At 40.7% G+C, this 17,509-nt stretch overlaps 1 protein-coding gene across 7 annotated transcripts in view; it reads right to left on the bottom strand.

Moving 5' to 3' along the window:
• Positions 1-3,324: 3,324 nt before the first annotated feature.
• DACH1 (dachshund family transcription factor 1) overlaps positions 3,325-17,509 on the bottom strand; it is a 344,361-nt gene continuing 330,176 nt past the window's right edge. For 6 of the 7 annotated variants that reach the window (XM_028728383.2, XM_077927781.1, XM_028728391.2 and 3 more), the window contains 2 exons: positions 12,268-12,311; positions 3,325-5,927 (listed from right to left, as the gene is read on the bottom strand). In XM_028728383.2, coding sequence (XP_028584216.2) covers positions 5,910-5,927; positions 12,268-12,311 — 62 coding nt within the window. In that variant the 3' untranslated portion in view covers positions 3,325-5,909. The remainder of the gene's footprint in view (positions 5,928-12,267; positions 12,312-17,509) is intronic. The other variant, XM_077927779.1, reaches the window with a different exon arrangement.

Genomic DNA, 17,509 nt, shown 5'->3' with positions numbered 1-17,509 from the left:
GGTCATATGCTAAGGCCACATGCACACTATCTATTGTGCTTTGATGTTGTAACTGTCCTGAGACCTGCGGGTATAGGGTGGTAAAGGTAAAGGTACCCCTGCCCGTACGGGCCAGTCTTGACAGACTCTGGGGTTGTGCGCTCATCTCACTCTAGAGGCCAGGGGCCAGTGCTGTCCGCAGACACTTCCGGGTCACGTGGCCAGCGTGACATCGCTGCTCTGGCAAGCCAGCGCAGCACACGGAACGCCGTTTACCTTCCTGGTAGTAAGTGGTCCCTATTTATCTACTTGCACCCGGGAGTGCTTTCGAACTGCTAGGTTGGCAGGCGCTGGGACCGAGCGACGGGAGCGCACCCCGCCGCGGGGATTCGAACCGCCGACCTTTCAATTGACAAGTCCTAGGCGCTGAGGCTTTAACCCACAGCGCCACCCGCGTCCCTTTATACCTTTATACCACAGCGTCACCGCAGCAGTCCCTTTATACCACAGCGTCACCGCGGGTATAGGGCGGTATACAAATAATAATAATAATAATAATAATAATAATAATAATAATAATATGGCTACTCAGTGGTTATGTTTTACCTCCACTGTATGCTTCTGAATACCAGGTGAGGAAAAGAGTGTTTCGCTCAGGTCCTGGGCTTCCCCTGGCATCGGGTTGGCCACTGTGAAGATACCGAACCTTTGTCTTGATCTAGCAGGGTTCTTCTTATTTTCATAGTTGAAAAGTGTGAAAGATGCTTGCTGTACTGGGGCAAGACTTTTGCTTTATTATGGTACGTCCTGTGGACTGTTTTGTCCAGTTCAGTAATTTGTCTGTAAACAATCCCGCTCTCTCAGTTTAACAGTTCGTAGTAATAGGGCACATTGCAGTTATTCAGAGCCACACACACACACACTTTGGCAATCCTGGTCATAGCTTTGTAATGCAGGTGCAAGGTTTAAGATGTAGATAACCAGTAAGATACAAGCACTGAGGAGAAGCTTATGTAACCTAGCCCCAAGTTGCTGCTGGTGCCTTGCTCTGACAATCTGGATCCAGTTTGCCTCGGATTAGATTGTGGTGACTAGTCTCTGTATCAGTCGTGTTCAGCCCGAAAGCCTTCATGCTGCACCTCAAACACGAGGGCCAATCCAGTTCCTCAGGAAGTTGCTGCAGACTGAGAAAGTGGGGCATCTAAATTCCTTACCAAACACTTTCATCCGTTCGCTCACAAATTGGGAATAAATATCTGAAGGAGGAAGCTCTAATATAAGAAGTGAGGGTTCACTAAGGCTAATTTGTTGAAACCGCAGAGTAAGTTGCACAAGGAGTGGAACTGGCATCAGGGCTTGGCATTGCTGGGCACCCAAAGAGCCTTGCCATTGTTGGCTGAGCAACTACTCTCTCTCTCTCTCTCTCTCTCTCTCTCTCTCTCTCTCTCTGTGTGTGTGTGTGTGTGTGTGTGTAAGGTTCCTCCTAGATGTGACTTCCTCCTCCTCCTCGCGATCACTGCCTCTTCACCTGCCCTCTCCAAGTGTGGAAATAGTGGCAAAAGAGCTACCAGTTGCCTGTTGCTGTCCCTCCGGTCAGCTACTCCCATATTGGTGCCAGAGGAAAAGGACAAGTCAATGGGCAGCGGTGGCATGGCATCACTCAGAGAAAGGGGCAGGGGCCAAAGAAGGGCCTCCTTGGACACACACACCCCAACCTAAAACTGACACTGACAATAAACGACTCTTTGCTTGAGCCAGTCAGGAATAATTTGTATTTAGTGAACTTTGCCATTTGTTTGTTGTTTTGTGTGACCAAACTCACACAAAATAAAATGTTTTAGCACCCAAGTTTGGTGTGCTTTATCTACTTTTTTGGACCAGCTTACTCATGATTACCAGATACTTTCTGCCCTCGATTGCATTCTGATTCCTCCTGATTTTCTGAATGAATATATATATATGTTCTATAGCTACATGGCTCTAACATCTTGCAATTTCCAGCCCTGTTAAATATGACATTCTTTGACTTAGAGCGAAATTATTTGGTTGCTGGACATACAAATAGGTGTGAGGGGAGGGGAGGGATTGGTGACATTTTCCTTGTCATCTTTTTGGTATGGTTGAGAGGAACAACACGAGAAAAGGGTTACTTATGTATGCTGCTTGCAATTGCTAACTCATCTCGATGTTTTCCTGAAGCTGGGAAGAGCTACTTTCCTGAGACAATAGAAATGATTGTTAGTGAATATAAAGCAAAGTTATGAGGCGATTTTTTTTTGCCAGTCGGGACCTGGAACGTCAGGATAATGAAGCAATCTCATCTAGCTGGACTAATCTTGTTTGTTTTCAAATTTCAAGCAAGCCCTGCCATTGTGAAAGTACAGCAGCTTCACATGTTAAATGTTCCTTCCCATATGAAAAAAACATAGCTGTGACAAGCCTACCACTCTTGATGCATATGATTTGCAACCAATCCTTTCTGTTAAGAGTGATAAAAGGCAAGTATTCACATGGCATTACTCTGCTACATCAGGGGACTTTCTATCCAAATGGATAAAATATCTAAATGAGCAGGAGGAGTGTTAACACTCTTACAGAAATGTTTGAATATAAACTTAATCATATTTTGACTATATCCCTCTCTGAAAACAGCAGCACAAAAGCAAGACCCATCTTATTCACTTAACATATATGTTGAGACTGCAGTGTGGATCTTCTCTTAAGGTCTTTTTAAATGTTTAAAATGTTTTCAGTTTAAGTGAGGAAGTGCATTAAGATTTTAAAAGTTTCTAAGTATCTTGCAGAACTTGATGGGTATTTGACAGAGAGAGAGAGAGAGAGAGGAACAAGAAAGTGGGTTAGAGCAAAAAAAAAATAATCTTCCACACTCTTGTAGTTATGGAAATAACATGTTTTGTTCCATCAATGTGTGCACTTTACATTATTCAGCACAAAGCTTTGTAAAATAAGAATCCTGGGAATATCACAATATAAAGGGGGAAAGGTACAAATAACAGCTTCATAAACTGAGAAATGTACATAAATAAATCATGCAGATGGGGGCAGTTTGCTTAGCTGGCAAGAAACAAAATATGGAAAATCTGCTTGTTAAACAATAACCACAGAGTGTGCTTTTATGATGTGTTTTTTTCCCTCTTCACCACAGTAATTCATATTAGAGGTAGAAGCGGTTGCATGTTAAATAAAATCATTCAGCATTGTTCTCGCATTGCAAAGAGCTGACTTATGTTGTTTTAAGATGCCTCCCATTAGAAAGTAAATATTTGTCTGATGTTACACATTTCACAAAATTTAATAAAGATGAACTGTAAGTAAAGTCACAGGCAGATTTCAGACAGTTTTATTAGCAGATTGTTGAAAAGGAGGAGGGGAAAAAAAGAGAAAAATTAAATACAATACCAGTAAACGTGGTTCTCACATTGAAACCAGGCTCAAATAACTAGGCTACCATAGAAAAATTTTCCAATTCTTGCATTATGATGTAAAAACAGATTTTTGTACAGATTTTGTACAACAAAATTCATAATAATTTTTTTTCTCATTTTTAGAAAACTTTAAATATATAGATAAAAATAGACAATTTTCATAGGTCCTACGTGAAGATGAGAATGTTCTGTTCCAAGGGCTTGCATAGAGCGCAAAGGTGGTTATAATATAGAACAACTAGACATTAATATCTCTTAAGATTACAAAAAGCATTTAAACAATAACATGAACACAACATTTCTTCATAATCTAGGCAAAAGGAAAAACCTTTGTGTGTAACTAAAGAGGGGCAAAAGAGACCCAAATTCATCATACGGTAGCATTTAACGAACTGTAATATTTACACTTGTTTTTAGTAAGATATACTTCTTTTCCTCATTATTCTTAGCATTTCCTTTATGTAGGTACCAAACCAAACGATGATGCATACCCAAAGAGTCTGGAAAGTATACACTTTATGAACGATTAAGCCTACTTACAGGTGAATCTCTGCAAGGAGCAAGAGCAATGATAAGAGATGCTACAGATTTCATTTGTAGATTTTTTTTTAATTAACAAAAAACACCCCTCTTTTCTCTCATGTAAATAATTTAACAGTTTGCCACAAAGTCCATCTAATGACAGCTGTTAACCCTTTAAAGACTGCACTTCAGAGGGTGGGGGGAGAACCACTGTAGTCTTTTAATTATTATTAACATGTCTATTGCGAAGTATCCTCCTGTAACAATGTTTGAATGACAAAATAGTCCCTAATGCCTCTTTTAATTCCATGGGGCGAAATGGTTTTATTTCTCGATGTGAAATCACAAGAGACCAAAAACAGGCCACAAAAGACCAATTCCGAAGCACTATTACCAGGGCAAAAAATAAGAATTTAAAAACCACCAAAACCAGAATTATTTAAATTTGGACAGCGGTGTTGTTTGACAGTCAGCATTACTTCAGGTGAGACATTTTACATGTCAGTGGTTCCGATTACGTTTTTATATAAAACGTATGCGTATAAACATTGAAGAGGAAGAATGTGAGCGCGCAGGGTGGCCGTTAGTCAACAAAGCAGTCTTTAAAGGGGTAACCTGGAGTAAAGAAGATAATTTAGGATGTAATAAGCACTGTGTCACAGCTTGCTTCCAGTTATGAGCACAAAGGTGGAGAACAGATATCATAGCATTTATAAAGACAGTAAAAATAACACGCAACCAGCCTTGCTTAAGACAAGGCAGGCAGGAAGGACAAAAGACTTCAACTTTATCACTTAGCTCTACGTGGTATTGGACTGATAACATCAAGTGTCTGTTTAGCCTCTGAGGTTTCCCCCTCCCCAGCAAATTTGACGTAATATGACATTAACATACAAAAATATTTCTGGCGGGTTGACTAGCTCTTGAGCCACAATTTACTCTTAAAAGTGCTGCCTCACAGCACTGACCAATATACAAATAAAAGTGGCTGTCATCCCCAGATCCCGTTCCTTAATACTGTGACTTCAGGACAAATATTTACATGCCTGCATGCGTTAAAATCAGAAAGGTGTCGTTTGGACCAACAGGGTGACAAAAACATATTATCTAAAATTGTTGTTTTCCTAAAATCTAGTATTCTACGGCATACATAATACCTTCTGTGTGTGGTTTGTGATTATATAACTGTACATTTGACCAACAGTTTCAATAAGAAGCAACATCTTGTCACTCCCCCTCCCAAACTCCTGCCAGGTTAGAATCAGAAATTATAACAGATCTTTAACCTTTACTTAGAGAGACTATTGCAAACAGTAAAAATTACTTTGTTTACATTCTGTACTTCTTTTTTCCACCCAAGATAAAATTGTTTTGACTTCTTGTAATGTGTTGGTCTTTTGAAAAGGATATCGGGGAAATAGGTCTTTAAATGAAACAATACTCTTGTCCTAGAATCGAAGAGGGTGGTATTGGTGTAACTCTTTTGTTTGTCTGTTCCTAGTTTATGTTTTTCGGAATTTTCTTATGCCTCTTTTGGAAAGATTCGCTTCTATACTGTCTTGCTGGTTTACATAATAGTCTTTAGGTGTAAAAGTGGGCACTGTGGAAGTTTTGTTTGATGTGCTCAAAGAATCAGAGGAGAGTCGAGGTCCTACTCTGGCCGTTCTGTACAAGGAAGTGTCCATAGGCAAATTTCTTGTTAGCTGGCTGTTGAAGAAGTGTGCTACATAAGTCGTAGAAACATTCTCTGCAACACGGGGAGAAGTCCCAGGAAACCCACGGAAGATGCCCTTTCAAAAAGTTATAAAACCTCTGCACACGGATACATGAAGTGGCCAAGTTGCCTGAAAAGCACCTTTGTTTTTGCAGAACTTGCAAACTGGCAAATGTCTCGCTGCAGAGTTCTTTAAACTGTAGCACACAGGTCTTCAGCTGGATATGTTCAGTACATGACAGTAGTTTTCAAATAAAGTCTTCCATCTAAAATATAAATAATACAAAAAAAGTTTGAAAGTGCTTTGAACATTGCTCTCTGAAAGCATATTTCACCTTGTAATGCTGGTAACATTTCCTGCTTAACAACTTCAAGTCTGGCGGTATCTCCTCAAAACTTCTCCAGTCTGACTGCTACAACGCTTTCTAAGTGACTGAAGTTGTAAAAGATGCTGCGCTCATATAACTATTATAACACTGGGAGAAACTACAGGGACTCCTGTGGATTTTGTTTAACATTTAACTGTGCTAAAGGAAATTACTTTGCTATGGCAGGAGCGATACTATTCATATGTCCTACATGCTCTTACCAAAAAATACAGATCATGATGCAGGAGAAGTTCTAAAGGACAAAAGACAGTGAGGACTGGGTGACAAGTGAGGGAAAGGGAGGATGAGCTGGTCTGGTCTGTCCCACCCAGTCTTACTAATCAGAGATGGTACCTAATAGTACACTCTTCCCCGCGGTGAATACAGTGAACCAGCCAGAGCGTTATTCCTAATAATCAGGCTAGTAGCCTACTCAGAGGAATGGAATCACTAGATACAACCAAGGAAGAAGCAGACTGTCAGGGTGCTACTGCCAAGTTGAAAGATGCTTTTCTTGAACCTGCCGCTCCCTGTCCATGGAGATGCTAGCTTATGGCCATAATTTAGATTTTAGGTGTTATTGTTCAACGTACATACAACAAAATGCCCATGTCCACTTGTAGATGTGAATACAGAACATCAGTGAAGAACAAAATATTTAATAGATTTCATGATTCTAGAATTTTTGCTCTCTATGTTAATTATCATTAATATATATATATTCTTCTCCACCTTCGGCTTTCAAATACAAAAGGGATATTTATGAAGTATGGAACATGAGAGAACCACCATGCATGAAATCAGCACTAAGATTGTAATAGTTTTAACCCAGCCCCCGTTTCCCCCCCTCCTAGGAGAAAATTAACCTGATTCAGAAGCACAAAGAATTGCATTGTGGGTTGAAATTTTATGCCAGTAAAAGACAAAAAGCAGAGGAGCTGGTATCTCTCCCTAATTCAATGTGTCTTCTCTAGAGAAAGTAACCATTTCCTGGTAGAGAAGGTTATGGAATCTGATTTAGGTGACTTGGATTTGCACCCAGCTCAGCCATTTGGATTGACTGTTTTCATTGCTTTTATGCCACTTTTTCAACATTGTCTATTTTGGTGTACAAACCAGACTATAAATGTAACAGCAAACCAAGCAAGTTTTTTCCCCTTTGAAGGTCTTACACTCTACTTCCAAACCAGGATGGGCTGATTTAAATCAATGTGATTTAAACCACCCCAAAACAGGCTGATTAAATGATAGATCTAAAACATGTTTCTTGTGTGTATTTGATATATTTCCTAGCCAGTGATGCATATTTCTACATCTTAACTTACCACTGTAGCATCAAATCTACTTAGGAGGGTACAGGTTCCTCAATCTATATAATAACATTTTCATTAATTTTGGCAAATTTTATATGCTACATAGCTGATTTCATAGTTTTCTCTGTATGTATGTCAAAAGAAGGGCCCTGCCTATTCATAAATGTCAATTACAGAACTGTGCTTGTTAAAAAGCACGTACAAAAAAAGGAAGATACAACATCACCCAGGTAGGCGCCATGCAATAAATGATCATCCCAGTGATATACAGAAAACATATAAAAAATCTGATTGAACAGGGGGGGAAATCATTTAAAAAAATAAAAGATAATCCGTTTTTACCTATTCCATTATGCATATACATCCCTAACGGGATGAGAAATGGCATACGCAAATTAATGTTGTGGGTAAGAATCCCAGTAATCAAAGCTGTAATCCCACCAGTAAATTGTAGAGAAAGAGCTGTGTAAGGATGGGTTGAGTCCTCTTTCCCCTTCCCTGCTAAACAGCTGATGGGTGTAAGAAAGTGCTTAGAGTGATACATTCAGGAGACTGAGGTTGTGGCCCAATGCAGCAATCCGCATCTGTGACTGCTGATGGATCCGTTTCACATTAACAAAACTATTAGACTGAAAATTCATTATCTCAGAATAGGGAGAGGTTTTAGTCAAAAAGTTGTGCATTTCTCCCCTGCTGCTGCTTTAATTTTAAAAAGCGTTCCAAGATGTAAGGCTTTTGAAGTATTTTTTTAAAAAAACAGATTTCATTTCATTCAGCTTGTCGGAGGGAGGAATCCAAGCAAACAGAAGTTACGACGCCTCCTCTCCTATATTTTCAATGCATCCTTTTCCTTACTGCAGCTGGCTTGTCTTAGCAGTGCTTGCCTATTGACATTGTCACAGATTGGATTTCTTGCCTGTCTTTTCACCACCCGCTTTCATAGAAACAGGCCCTCCATCCATTTTGCTCCTTCATGTATTACTGCCACCCTCAACCATCTGAAAGATCCTCTCAGCTCTCCAGCAGTGGTCTACCATCCTGGCTGCTTCTTCGGCTCACATTTTGACAAGCCCTAATGCCTTCGTTTGTTCATTCTGAGAAGGCATCTAAAACTGAAAACTGAAGCTGCAAAGCTTTTAGCTAAACACTACACTTCCCCAAATAAAGGGAAAATAAAGGGGCAAAAATATTTGCAAGGATCTGAGTGGGGGGAAATCCATAAACCTATCAAAGCTAGTCTGGGAAGTATTAAAATTGGAGGGGTTACGTTGTTTTTTTAAAATATGAAGCTGAAAATAAAGGCTACCTGGACCAGCTTTTGCTTTAGCAAGATATAATTCTCCTGCGTGAATAGAATAGAACAAAGCCGTTATTTACTGCTGCCCAGAAACAACTGTTGGAGACTGTATAGTATTTATCAGAATTTTGGTTATCTAGAATAGGTAAAAGCTAATGATTACAGGCATTGGCTGTAATTCCTGTACCTACGGGTTAAAGGTAGTCTACATTCAGTCCATTATGTTTTATTTATCTGTATTGGGTCTCAAGGAACTATTTGTATCTTTTGTCAGGACAGAAGCTTCTAAATCTGCAGGAAGAGTGAGTATATTTTTCAAAGCCAGCTACGCGAGGCCTTTTCCACCATGAATGTCAAAGAGGGGGAAATAGCAGGGCACATTCTGAAAGACGACGTTTGCCAATATTTATGCAGGACTGGTTTCCCTTCCCTTCCAAAAAAAGCATATGCTTGCTACATAATCTAATGAGCATAGATCAGGCCTGCTCAACCTGTGACGGTGCAAGATAGTCCACCAGCAATGCGAAGTCAGCCACTAGAGAGGACTGAAATACTCGCTGTTTGGGTTATTTGCCTTGGACTACATATAAATGGGTGAACTGTCAAGCAGCTGGCAGACCACGATGCATGTTTGATTGGCTAGTTGCATCTAGTCACAAGTTGCTCAGGCCTGACACTGCGGGTAAATATCACTGTCAACCCGTTTATCTGTGAATCGTAACATTAAAAGCATTTGCAATGGCAGCATGTCTGAACTCACTTTTAAAAAGCTGTAGGTAGAAATGAAAAAAGAGACAGTGCACGTATTTTTGTAAACTTAAGGAATCAATAATAATAATAATAATAATAATAATAATAATAATAATAAAGCTTTATGTGAAGGTTTTGATTACAGCCTATGTTAAGACTCCTTCATAACATAAATATGTCCTGATTAATTTATTTGAATGGTGTGCTATAAAATATGTCCCGTCTGCCACAAATCAGCCGCATTAATGATTAAGAGCTCAAATCCTTTGCTTTTCTCAGCTTCCCATCTTCATCCATTTGCTTTGCTGCTGGGAGCATAACTTTCCCTTTCTGTGTGACGACAGTAGCAATCCACCAGCAGCATTTCACCATTGCCAGGTAAACAGTGCAAGTGTCGGGTGCGAGGGACCGATTTGGGTGGATAGGAACATGTTACGGGGGAGCTTGCATATTTCAGGGTCAATGAAATGGCCCCATAGTTCTATTTACTCTGCTATTCCATTTTTAAAAGTAATGTTATGCCTCTTTTAAATGTGACTTTCCAAAGTGGTGGACGTGGGTGGCACTGTGGGTTACACTACAGAGCCTAGGACTTGCCGATCAGAAGGTCGGCGGTTTGAATCCCCGCGACGGAGTGAACTCCCGTTGTTTGGTCCCTGCTCCTGCCAACCTAGCAGTTCGAAAGCACGTCAAACTGCAAGTAGATAAATAGGTACCGCTTCGGCGGGAAGGTAAATGGCGTTTCTGTGCGCTGCTCTGGTTCGCCAGAAGCAGCTTGGTCCTGCTGGCCACATGACCCGGAAGCTGTACGCCGGCTCCCTCAGCCAATAAAGCGAGATGAGCGCCACAACCCCAGAGTCGGTCACGACTGGACCTAATGGTCAGGGGTCCCTTTACCTTTACCTTCCAAAGTGGTGTACAAATAGGAATGAAAGAATAAAACAAATAATCCAAGCCAAGAACCACAGAACAGCATAAAATAAATGAACAGTTGCTAAAATCAATTTGCTTGGGGCAAATAAAAAAACATTGGGTCTTAGCCCTAAAGCTTGACAACCTCTGCACCAGGTAGCCGGCCCTGGTTTTGTTCAGTTGCTAGTCTATTGCAGCTAAGACTTCCACTGGATATATCAAACGAATGGCCTTTGTCAGCTTTTTAGCATAGAAAATTGATGTGGAGGAGTAGGAGGAGGAGGAGGGACCTAACTTCAGAACCTTGCTCCTCATCCTCACCCGATGCGCTGATGTGCCTGCAGTTAGTGGATGAATGTACAGCAAATCTTTACATGCGTAACCCTGCAAAGCATCCTGCATCAAGGGAAGCCTGTATGTTTCCATGCAGATAGGTCTCCTTAGCTCCACTGGGCTGATGAAATATACATCAAATAAAATGGAATGTTTTTTCTCTGAATAAAAACAAACCTGCTCACGTACGTTAAAGGATGTAATCGAGTGCATTTCCTGTTAGGAAGAAACTCTTATTGAAAAACGGCAGCTATTTTGTTTCCTCAGAAGTGTTCTTTTTTTGTAGGCACCTGTAATCTAATGAGGTTTGCCATTTTTCAAAGAACAGCTGTGCCCAAATGCACACAACCCCTTCATCCCAATGTTGATAAAAGCATCTCTGATCCACAGCTCAAGCAGTTTTAAATTATATAACTGCTGGGTTTATTTGTTTTAATAAGATAGGGCAAGTGTGAATCGCAGTGTAATCCTAACCTTCCATTCAACATGGTGTTTTAATAATTGAAGGGAAAGGAACAAGAACAATAAAAAGGAGACAAGGACAAACAAATGGGGGATGATTCATGCAATGTTTGATAAGGCAGCACCGGGAAATCCAAATAAAAGCAGGCGTCTTGCAACAGATGGAAGGGATCTTAGACAAACTGTAACCCTTATCCAAAACACTTACTAGGAAGTAGCTTATTAGGGTGTTTAAAAACACACACACAAAAAACTTGCCCTCATATATCTTGGTTAAGATGTAAATGCTGTTACACAACGAATCCTTTGGGGACGTGTTTAAAGTGAAGTTGATACATATTCAGAAATTTTGAAATGGAAGAGATCATCACTGTGGAATTTCTAAACATTGTCTTCAACAATTTTTGCTTGACAATCCTGTACATGCCAATCCTTTGTTATGGCAAAGTTTGAACTCCTAGCTGGTACGTATAAGGTTGTTTCATACTGAGTCAGATTATTGTTTCATCTAGTGCTGTCTCCTCCAGGTGTTGGTCACTTCCTGGGAGTCAGAGAAGGTATTTTTCCAACCCTACAAAATTATTAGCTAGAAATACCAGGGACTGAACCTAGTTTATCCCCTACCTAGTGAGGGACTAGGTAAGGATTGGGAGACCAGACAAAATAAACACACTGTAGATCTCTGGCCACAAATCTGTATGTGAACAACAGGCCTCATGTAATTAAGCTGGGGAAAAAAAACTTCAGATAGGGGTGCTAAATGAATCCAATGGATTCCAATATTTTGTAAAACAGAATATGCTGGAATCTTGCTGAAGATACTGTGCTGGATACTCCTGGTGATAACTCGTACCTTGCCTTGTCAGGGTTCACAAAAAACACCAGGCATGGTCCACACAGCTGTATTTCCAGCTCCAGTGCTAATTTAAAAAACTTCCCCATGAACTGTGCAACTGTCCTCTTCCCAGTGTCAGGCTGGGTCACAAATACGTTCTTCATATTTTTAAACAGGTTCTTGGACCATGGGTACCAGTTTTGAAGATGTGACAATATATAAAAAAAAGAGAATTTTTCTGCTGCCTGGTGAACTTGGCCATCACTTGTTTTTATCTGTTTCAACAGAACAACAGCACTTCCCGGAAAATGAGAAACAAAAGAACTAGTTACTTACAATCACTGAACCTGAATTTCTAAAGCACTGCATTCCGGTCACTTCTATTAGGAGAAGAAGCAGGAGGGGTGGGAAAAGAGGGAAACAAGGGAAAAAATAAACAAATGTCGGAGTCAAACATACTAGACTAGGAAGTCATTGCTAATTATAAATGGCTTGCGATCCTTTTATCTCTTACTGGGTTCAATTTGCTTTGCATCCAGAAGTTGACCAATTGTACAGAAATTCCGCAAGAAGTGGGTTCATTTAGAATTGGTGGTAGTCATATTCCCAGTTAAAATACATATAGTTCCCAACGTGCAAACTGCATTCGTTGAGCAGAAGTGGCAATAGACTATTCTGGTATTGCTGAATGAATGTTGACTCAAAGGATATTGTGATGGCAAGAAATGAATTTGTTGTCAGCAGAAAGGTGAAAATTACGGCTTTATGCAAAGAAATAGTGAGAACAAAGTTGTTTCTTAGGTGAATGTGATAACTTTTTCCAATTGGGAGCGGAGTGGGGGATAACCTCAGTTGCTCCAGTGGAAGTCCTTGTGTGGACTTCTGCTAGCAGGACCCATTAGCTGGATCCAGCCCTCTGAAATTAGAGAGGAAACACAAACTCCTATGTATATCTCAGGGAGTAAGTATTCGTAGCTGTATATAGTGGAGAGAGTATCTTTCTTAGACTTTTTCTGCCTCGTTTGACGCCAGAGAGCAAGAAATATGTGCAGAAACATAAATCTGTCAGACTTGACATAGAAACTTTAAGTCGATTCCATTGCACCTTTTAGAACAACTATGGAAACTGATGTAGAGCAGTTCATAAGGATACATAGCTAATAGCAACACAGTGCATCTCCTATATGGGATTTTACAATGGGATACAGTAACGTGAAGCATTCTTCCCACAATAAAGTGATGGCTTGCGACCATGGTTACTATCTGCAATGCTTTTAATGTCCGTCACTAGAGCTTGTAACATGAATGGAATTAACTTATGTCATGACTGGGCTTGCCATTTATTAGCTACAATTGCACATCTCTCTCTCTCCCTTCTCATCCAGTTTGCAATGAGGTAAAACAGATGCATCTCCAACACACATGCAAATGCATATGTTGTATATCTGCGTTACATTGCCAATTTCCCTGTCAGTACTTTGAACAGCGAAGGCTTTCCTCTCTTGTAGTCTGAAGGACCTGAAGGGAACTGAGATTGGAAAGTGTCTGCCTAATGGCACACACTCTTGAGAGTCTTGTCCTCCCTGCTTTGAACTGCAAGGGAGCTTTCCATTTACGTATTTTCCAAACCATTTGCTTTATGCATTTATATACATATGCGCATAAGCAAATAGTTTAGAAAAATAATGCATTCACTTCAAATGGTAAGGGTAGTGGAAGAGGGAATGACCCCCCCCTCCATTGTTGATGTAGTGATGATACATTCCTCCTTCCCTCTGCCTTCAGACTGATAACAACAAGGCCTAGATCTGGGAGGACTGTACAGTACAGTCATGCCTCGCAAGACGAAAAGAATCCGTTCCGCGATTCTCTTCGTCTAGCGGTTTTTTCGTCTTGCGAAGCAACCCCATTAGCGGCTAAGAGGATTGGCGCTATTAGCGATTTAGCGGCTTAGCGGCTATTAAAGGATTAGCGGCTAAGCTGCTAAAAGGCTATTAGTGGCTTAGCGGCTTTGAAAAAGGGGGGGAAAGTGGGGGGGAAATGGCGAGACTCGCAAGACGTTTTCGTCTTGCGAAGCAAGCCCATAGGGAAATTTGTCTTGCGAAGCGCCTCCGAAACGGAAAACCCTTTCGTCTAGCGGGTTTTCCGTCTTGCGAGGCATTCGTCTTGCGGGGCACCACTGTACATAGGCAAAGATTCTGAAAAAAGTTCCATCATTTTCCATCAACTGCTATTACACACACACACACACACACACACACGAGATTGTGTTTCACTTGCTAAGCCATCAGAGGTATGACTTCTCTCACTGTGAGGAACATCCCTTTCTTTTCATTTGAAGAATCCTAGAGTTGGGAGGCTACGTGCCTCATGTCATCAATTTTTCCTCTAAAGAGAATATATAGCTGTAACCAACTTCAGGATAGTGTAGGAATTTGGAAATGGGCATAAGAAAATAACTACTACTGTTCCCTATCTTGCTTCACTTGTTAGTTTTAGCAGACTCTTAGTCTGCTAAGAGTTCATCCAATTTACAGCGTTATTGGTTTTATGATGTTGTTTGGATATTTTCTTCTAAACTTTTACTATTTATTTTGATTTTAATGTTTATTTTGTGCTGCCCTGGGACCCTTGGTTGAAGACAACACATTATCTTACATAAATAATCAAAACATTTACTCAGATGAAAGGCCCAGTGTGTTCTCTGGAGCTTACTCCCAGGAAAGTGTCCATAGCAATACAAATTGCATTGTATATGCCATGTGCCCAGATGAAGCCAGAACTGTAATATCTACAATGACTCCAATGCCATATATAGAGAGAGCAGCCCAAAGACAACAGTATTCCTGAATACAATAAAAACAAAAATTAAGTATGAATTCTGGAAAATACTTGTTGCATGCTGTTGTTTCTAGTGCAAAGGGATGTGATTCAAAAGCACACCTCTCTTAATGCAGGGAGTTATTTAGTTCTTGTTTGTTTGTGTTTTTCCACTTATTGTTTATAATAAGGGAAATAAAGAAGTCAAAACCTCATTTGCTATCCTTTATATGATACCTTCCATCACAACCTATGCTATTATGCTATGGATGTTTTTCTATACGAGTTCCGAGATAACATCTCTGTTTTTAATAAATAAGGATGGCAAGAACATAACAGGAAAAAAATGCTGAACAAACTGTACCCTGTCAGTGAGAGCCAGGCTACCCAGTGTCTCAGAATGGAGGATAGGTTTTGCTCTTACAGAAGAACATAACCATATGGTTTTTATCCTTCATTGCCGTAGCAAGGGAATGAGTGCTGTTATTAACTGCCATGATGCTTATTTAGGGATGCTGTATGGTAATGTCATGAAATGGCAACCTGAATTTTGCAACATACATTTTAGTCGTGGCAATTTAGCATCCTTAGAAAATGACACTTGGGTACTGGTGATTAACCAAAAGGGTATTGGACAATAAGGCCAAGCTTATCAGAAACCACAAGAGCTATATTACTAGGAATGAGCTGATGTTTTGAGAGATGAAGAAGTTTGCCATGGTCTTTGGTGAGTGTGTTAACGTAAAGAAAGCTGGTTTAGGTGAAGCCAGTGTAAAGTTGCAGCAGATCCAAACTCTGTTCAGCAAGAGGGCTACTGCTGGCTGAGCCTCCCTATGCCTGGCAGAGGGAAAGGAAGACTTTAAAACAGTGTTTGAGTTATATTATTACCGTAGATTCTGGTGTATTAGGCGACTGGGCGTATAAGACGACCCCCCAAATTGGCTTCGGGGACGCGGGTGGCGCTGTGGATTAAATCACAGAGCCTAGCACTTGCCGATCAGAAGGTCGGCGGTTCAAATCCCCACGACGGGGTGAGCTCCCGTTGCTCAGTCCCTGCTCCTGCCAACCTAGCAGTTTGAAAGCATGTTAAAGTGCAAGTAGATAAATAGGTGCCGCTCCAGTGGGAAGGTAAACGGCGTTTTCATGCGCTGCTCTGGTTCGCCAGAAGCGGCTTAGTCATGCTGGCCACTTGACCCGGAAGCTGTCTGCGGACAAACGCCGGCTCCCTCGGCCTATAGAGCAAGATGAGCGTGCAACCCCAGAGTCGGTCACGACTGGACCTAATGGTCAGGGGTCCCTTTACCTTTATATAACTGGGCTAGTATTGCACTGATAGATGAACCGAGGACTAGCTTACATTGATGCAAAATAGATGCATGGCAATGGCCCAATTTGTTTATAAATGCAAACATTAAAAAGAAAAAGAAAAAGGGGGAGGGGAGACCTCAGTGGTGCACATAAGACAATTTATTGCCTAACATGTTTAGAATATTTCAATTCTTCCTGTGGGCAGCTGTGATTTAGTCAAAATAATGATGCTGTGGGAAACAGTTTTGGTTTCTCTTTGAAACTACTTTAAATGCATTAGGCAATAAATTGTCTTCAGTGTAGCTTTTAATGTGTTCTTTCCTTTAGTTGCAGCTTAGCTGGGCCATAATATGATCAGGCTAGCCAACAGTTAGAATCTGAAGGTGAAATGCCAGTGATTAAACGGCAGGCAGAAAATGCTTTAAAAACTAAACTAAGCCTGGTATTGTATGCTAGCCCTGAGTACCTAGCACATCTGACACATCAATAAATACAGAATCACTTCTATGATGATGTAAGTAAACAGAAATTCTATGATGAGTGATTTAAAGAATTTCAGGATTACTATAAACAACAACAAAAATTCAAGAATGCAGTCTGCTACAGCAATTCCTTTGGTACCTCCTCCTTTTGCTTGACAAGATATTGCTTCTATGGCAAGTGTCCATTTTTAGGGAGTGTAACTGCAATAATAATGTCATACATCTAATAGGTGTGAAGCATACAGAGCATAGGATTGTCCTCTAGGGTATTTCCGTTTTAAGACCCATTTTAAGGTAGTTTTCAAGGAGTTCTTGCCATTGAAAACTGTTTATACAGTGCAATACAGTGCATTTCCTCAGAAGTACTGTACTTTTCCATGTATAAGACTAGGTTGTTGGGTTTTTTTACTAAAAAATAATGTTAAAAAAGGAGGGGTAGTTTTATACACGGGGGCAATCTCCCCTCATTTTCTTAATTTTGAGCCCCCCAAAATCTTATACACGGGGGCGTGTTATACACAGAAAAATATGGTAAGTCCCACTGAGTTCAATGGTATCTATTCCCAAGTAAGTGCATTGATAGGATTGCAGGTTTAACAATTCAGACTTAGGTGGCAGGCAATCTGATGGCAAGACCTGCTGGGATGAGCACCTTAGGATGCAGCAGAGCTTCAGCTCAGCCAACTGGCTTGCGGCTCAGCTTTGCTAAACCAGGATTGCTGTACTTTCCCATGTATAAGACACCCCATGTACAGTGGTACCTCGGGTTAAGAACTTAATTCGTTCTGGAGGTACGTTCTTAACCTGAAACTGTTCTTAACCTGAGATACCACTTTAGCTAATGGGGCCGCCCGCTGTTGCCGCCGCGCTGCAGGAGCACGATTTCTGTTCTCATCCTGAAGCAAAGTTCCTAACCCGAGGTACTATTTCTGGGTTAGCGGAGTCTGTAACCTGAAGCATTTGTAACC

The sequence above is a fragment of the Podarcis muralis genome, chromosome 4 (assembly GCF_964188315.1).
Source record: "Podarcis muralis chromosome 4, rPodMur119.hap1.1, whole genome shotgun sequence".
Classification (NCBI taxonomy): Eukaryota; Metazoa; Chordata; class Lepidosauria; order Squamata; family Lacertidae; genus Podarcis; species Podarcis muralis.
Note: the sequence above shows the minus strand (reverse complement) of the source record. Positions and strands in the feature narration are given on the sequence as shown.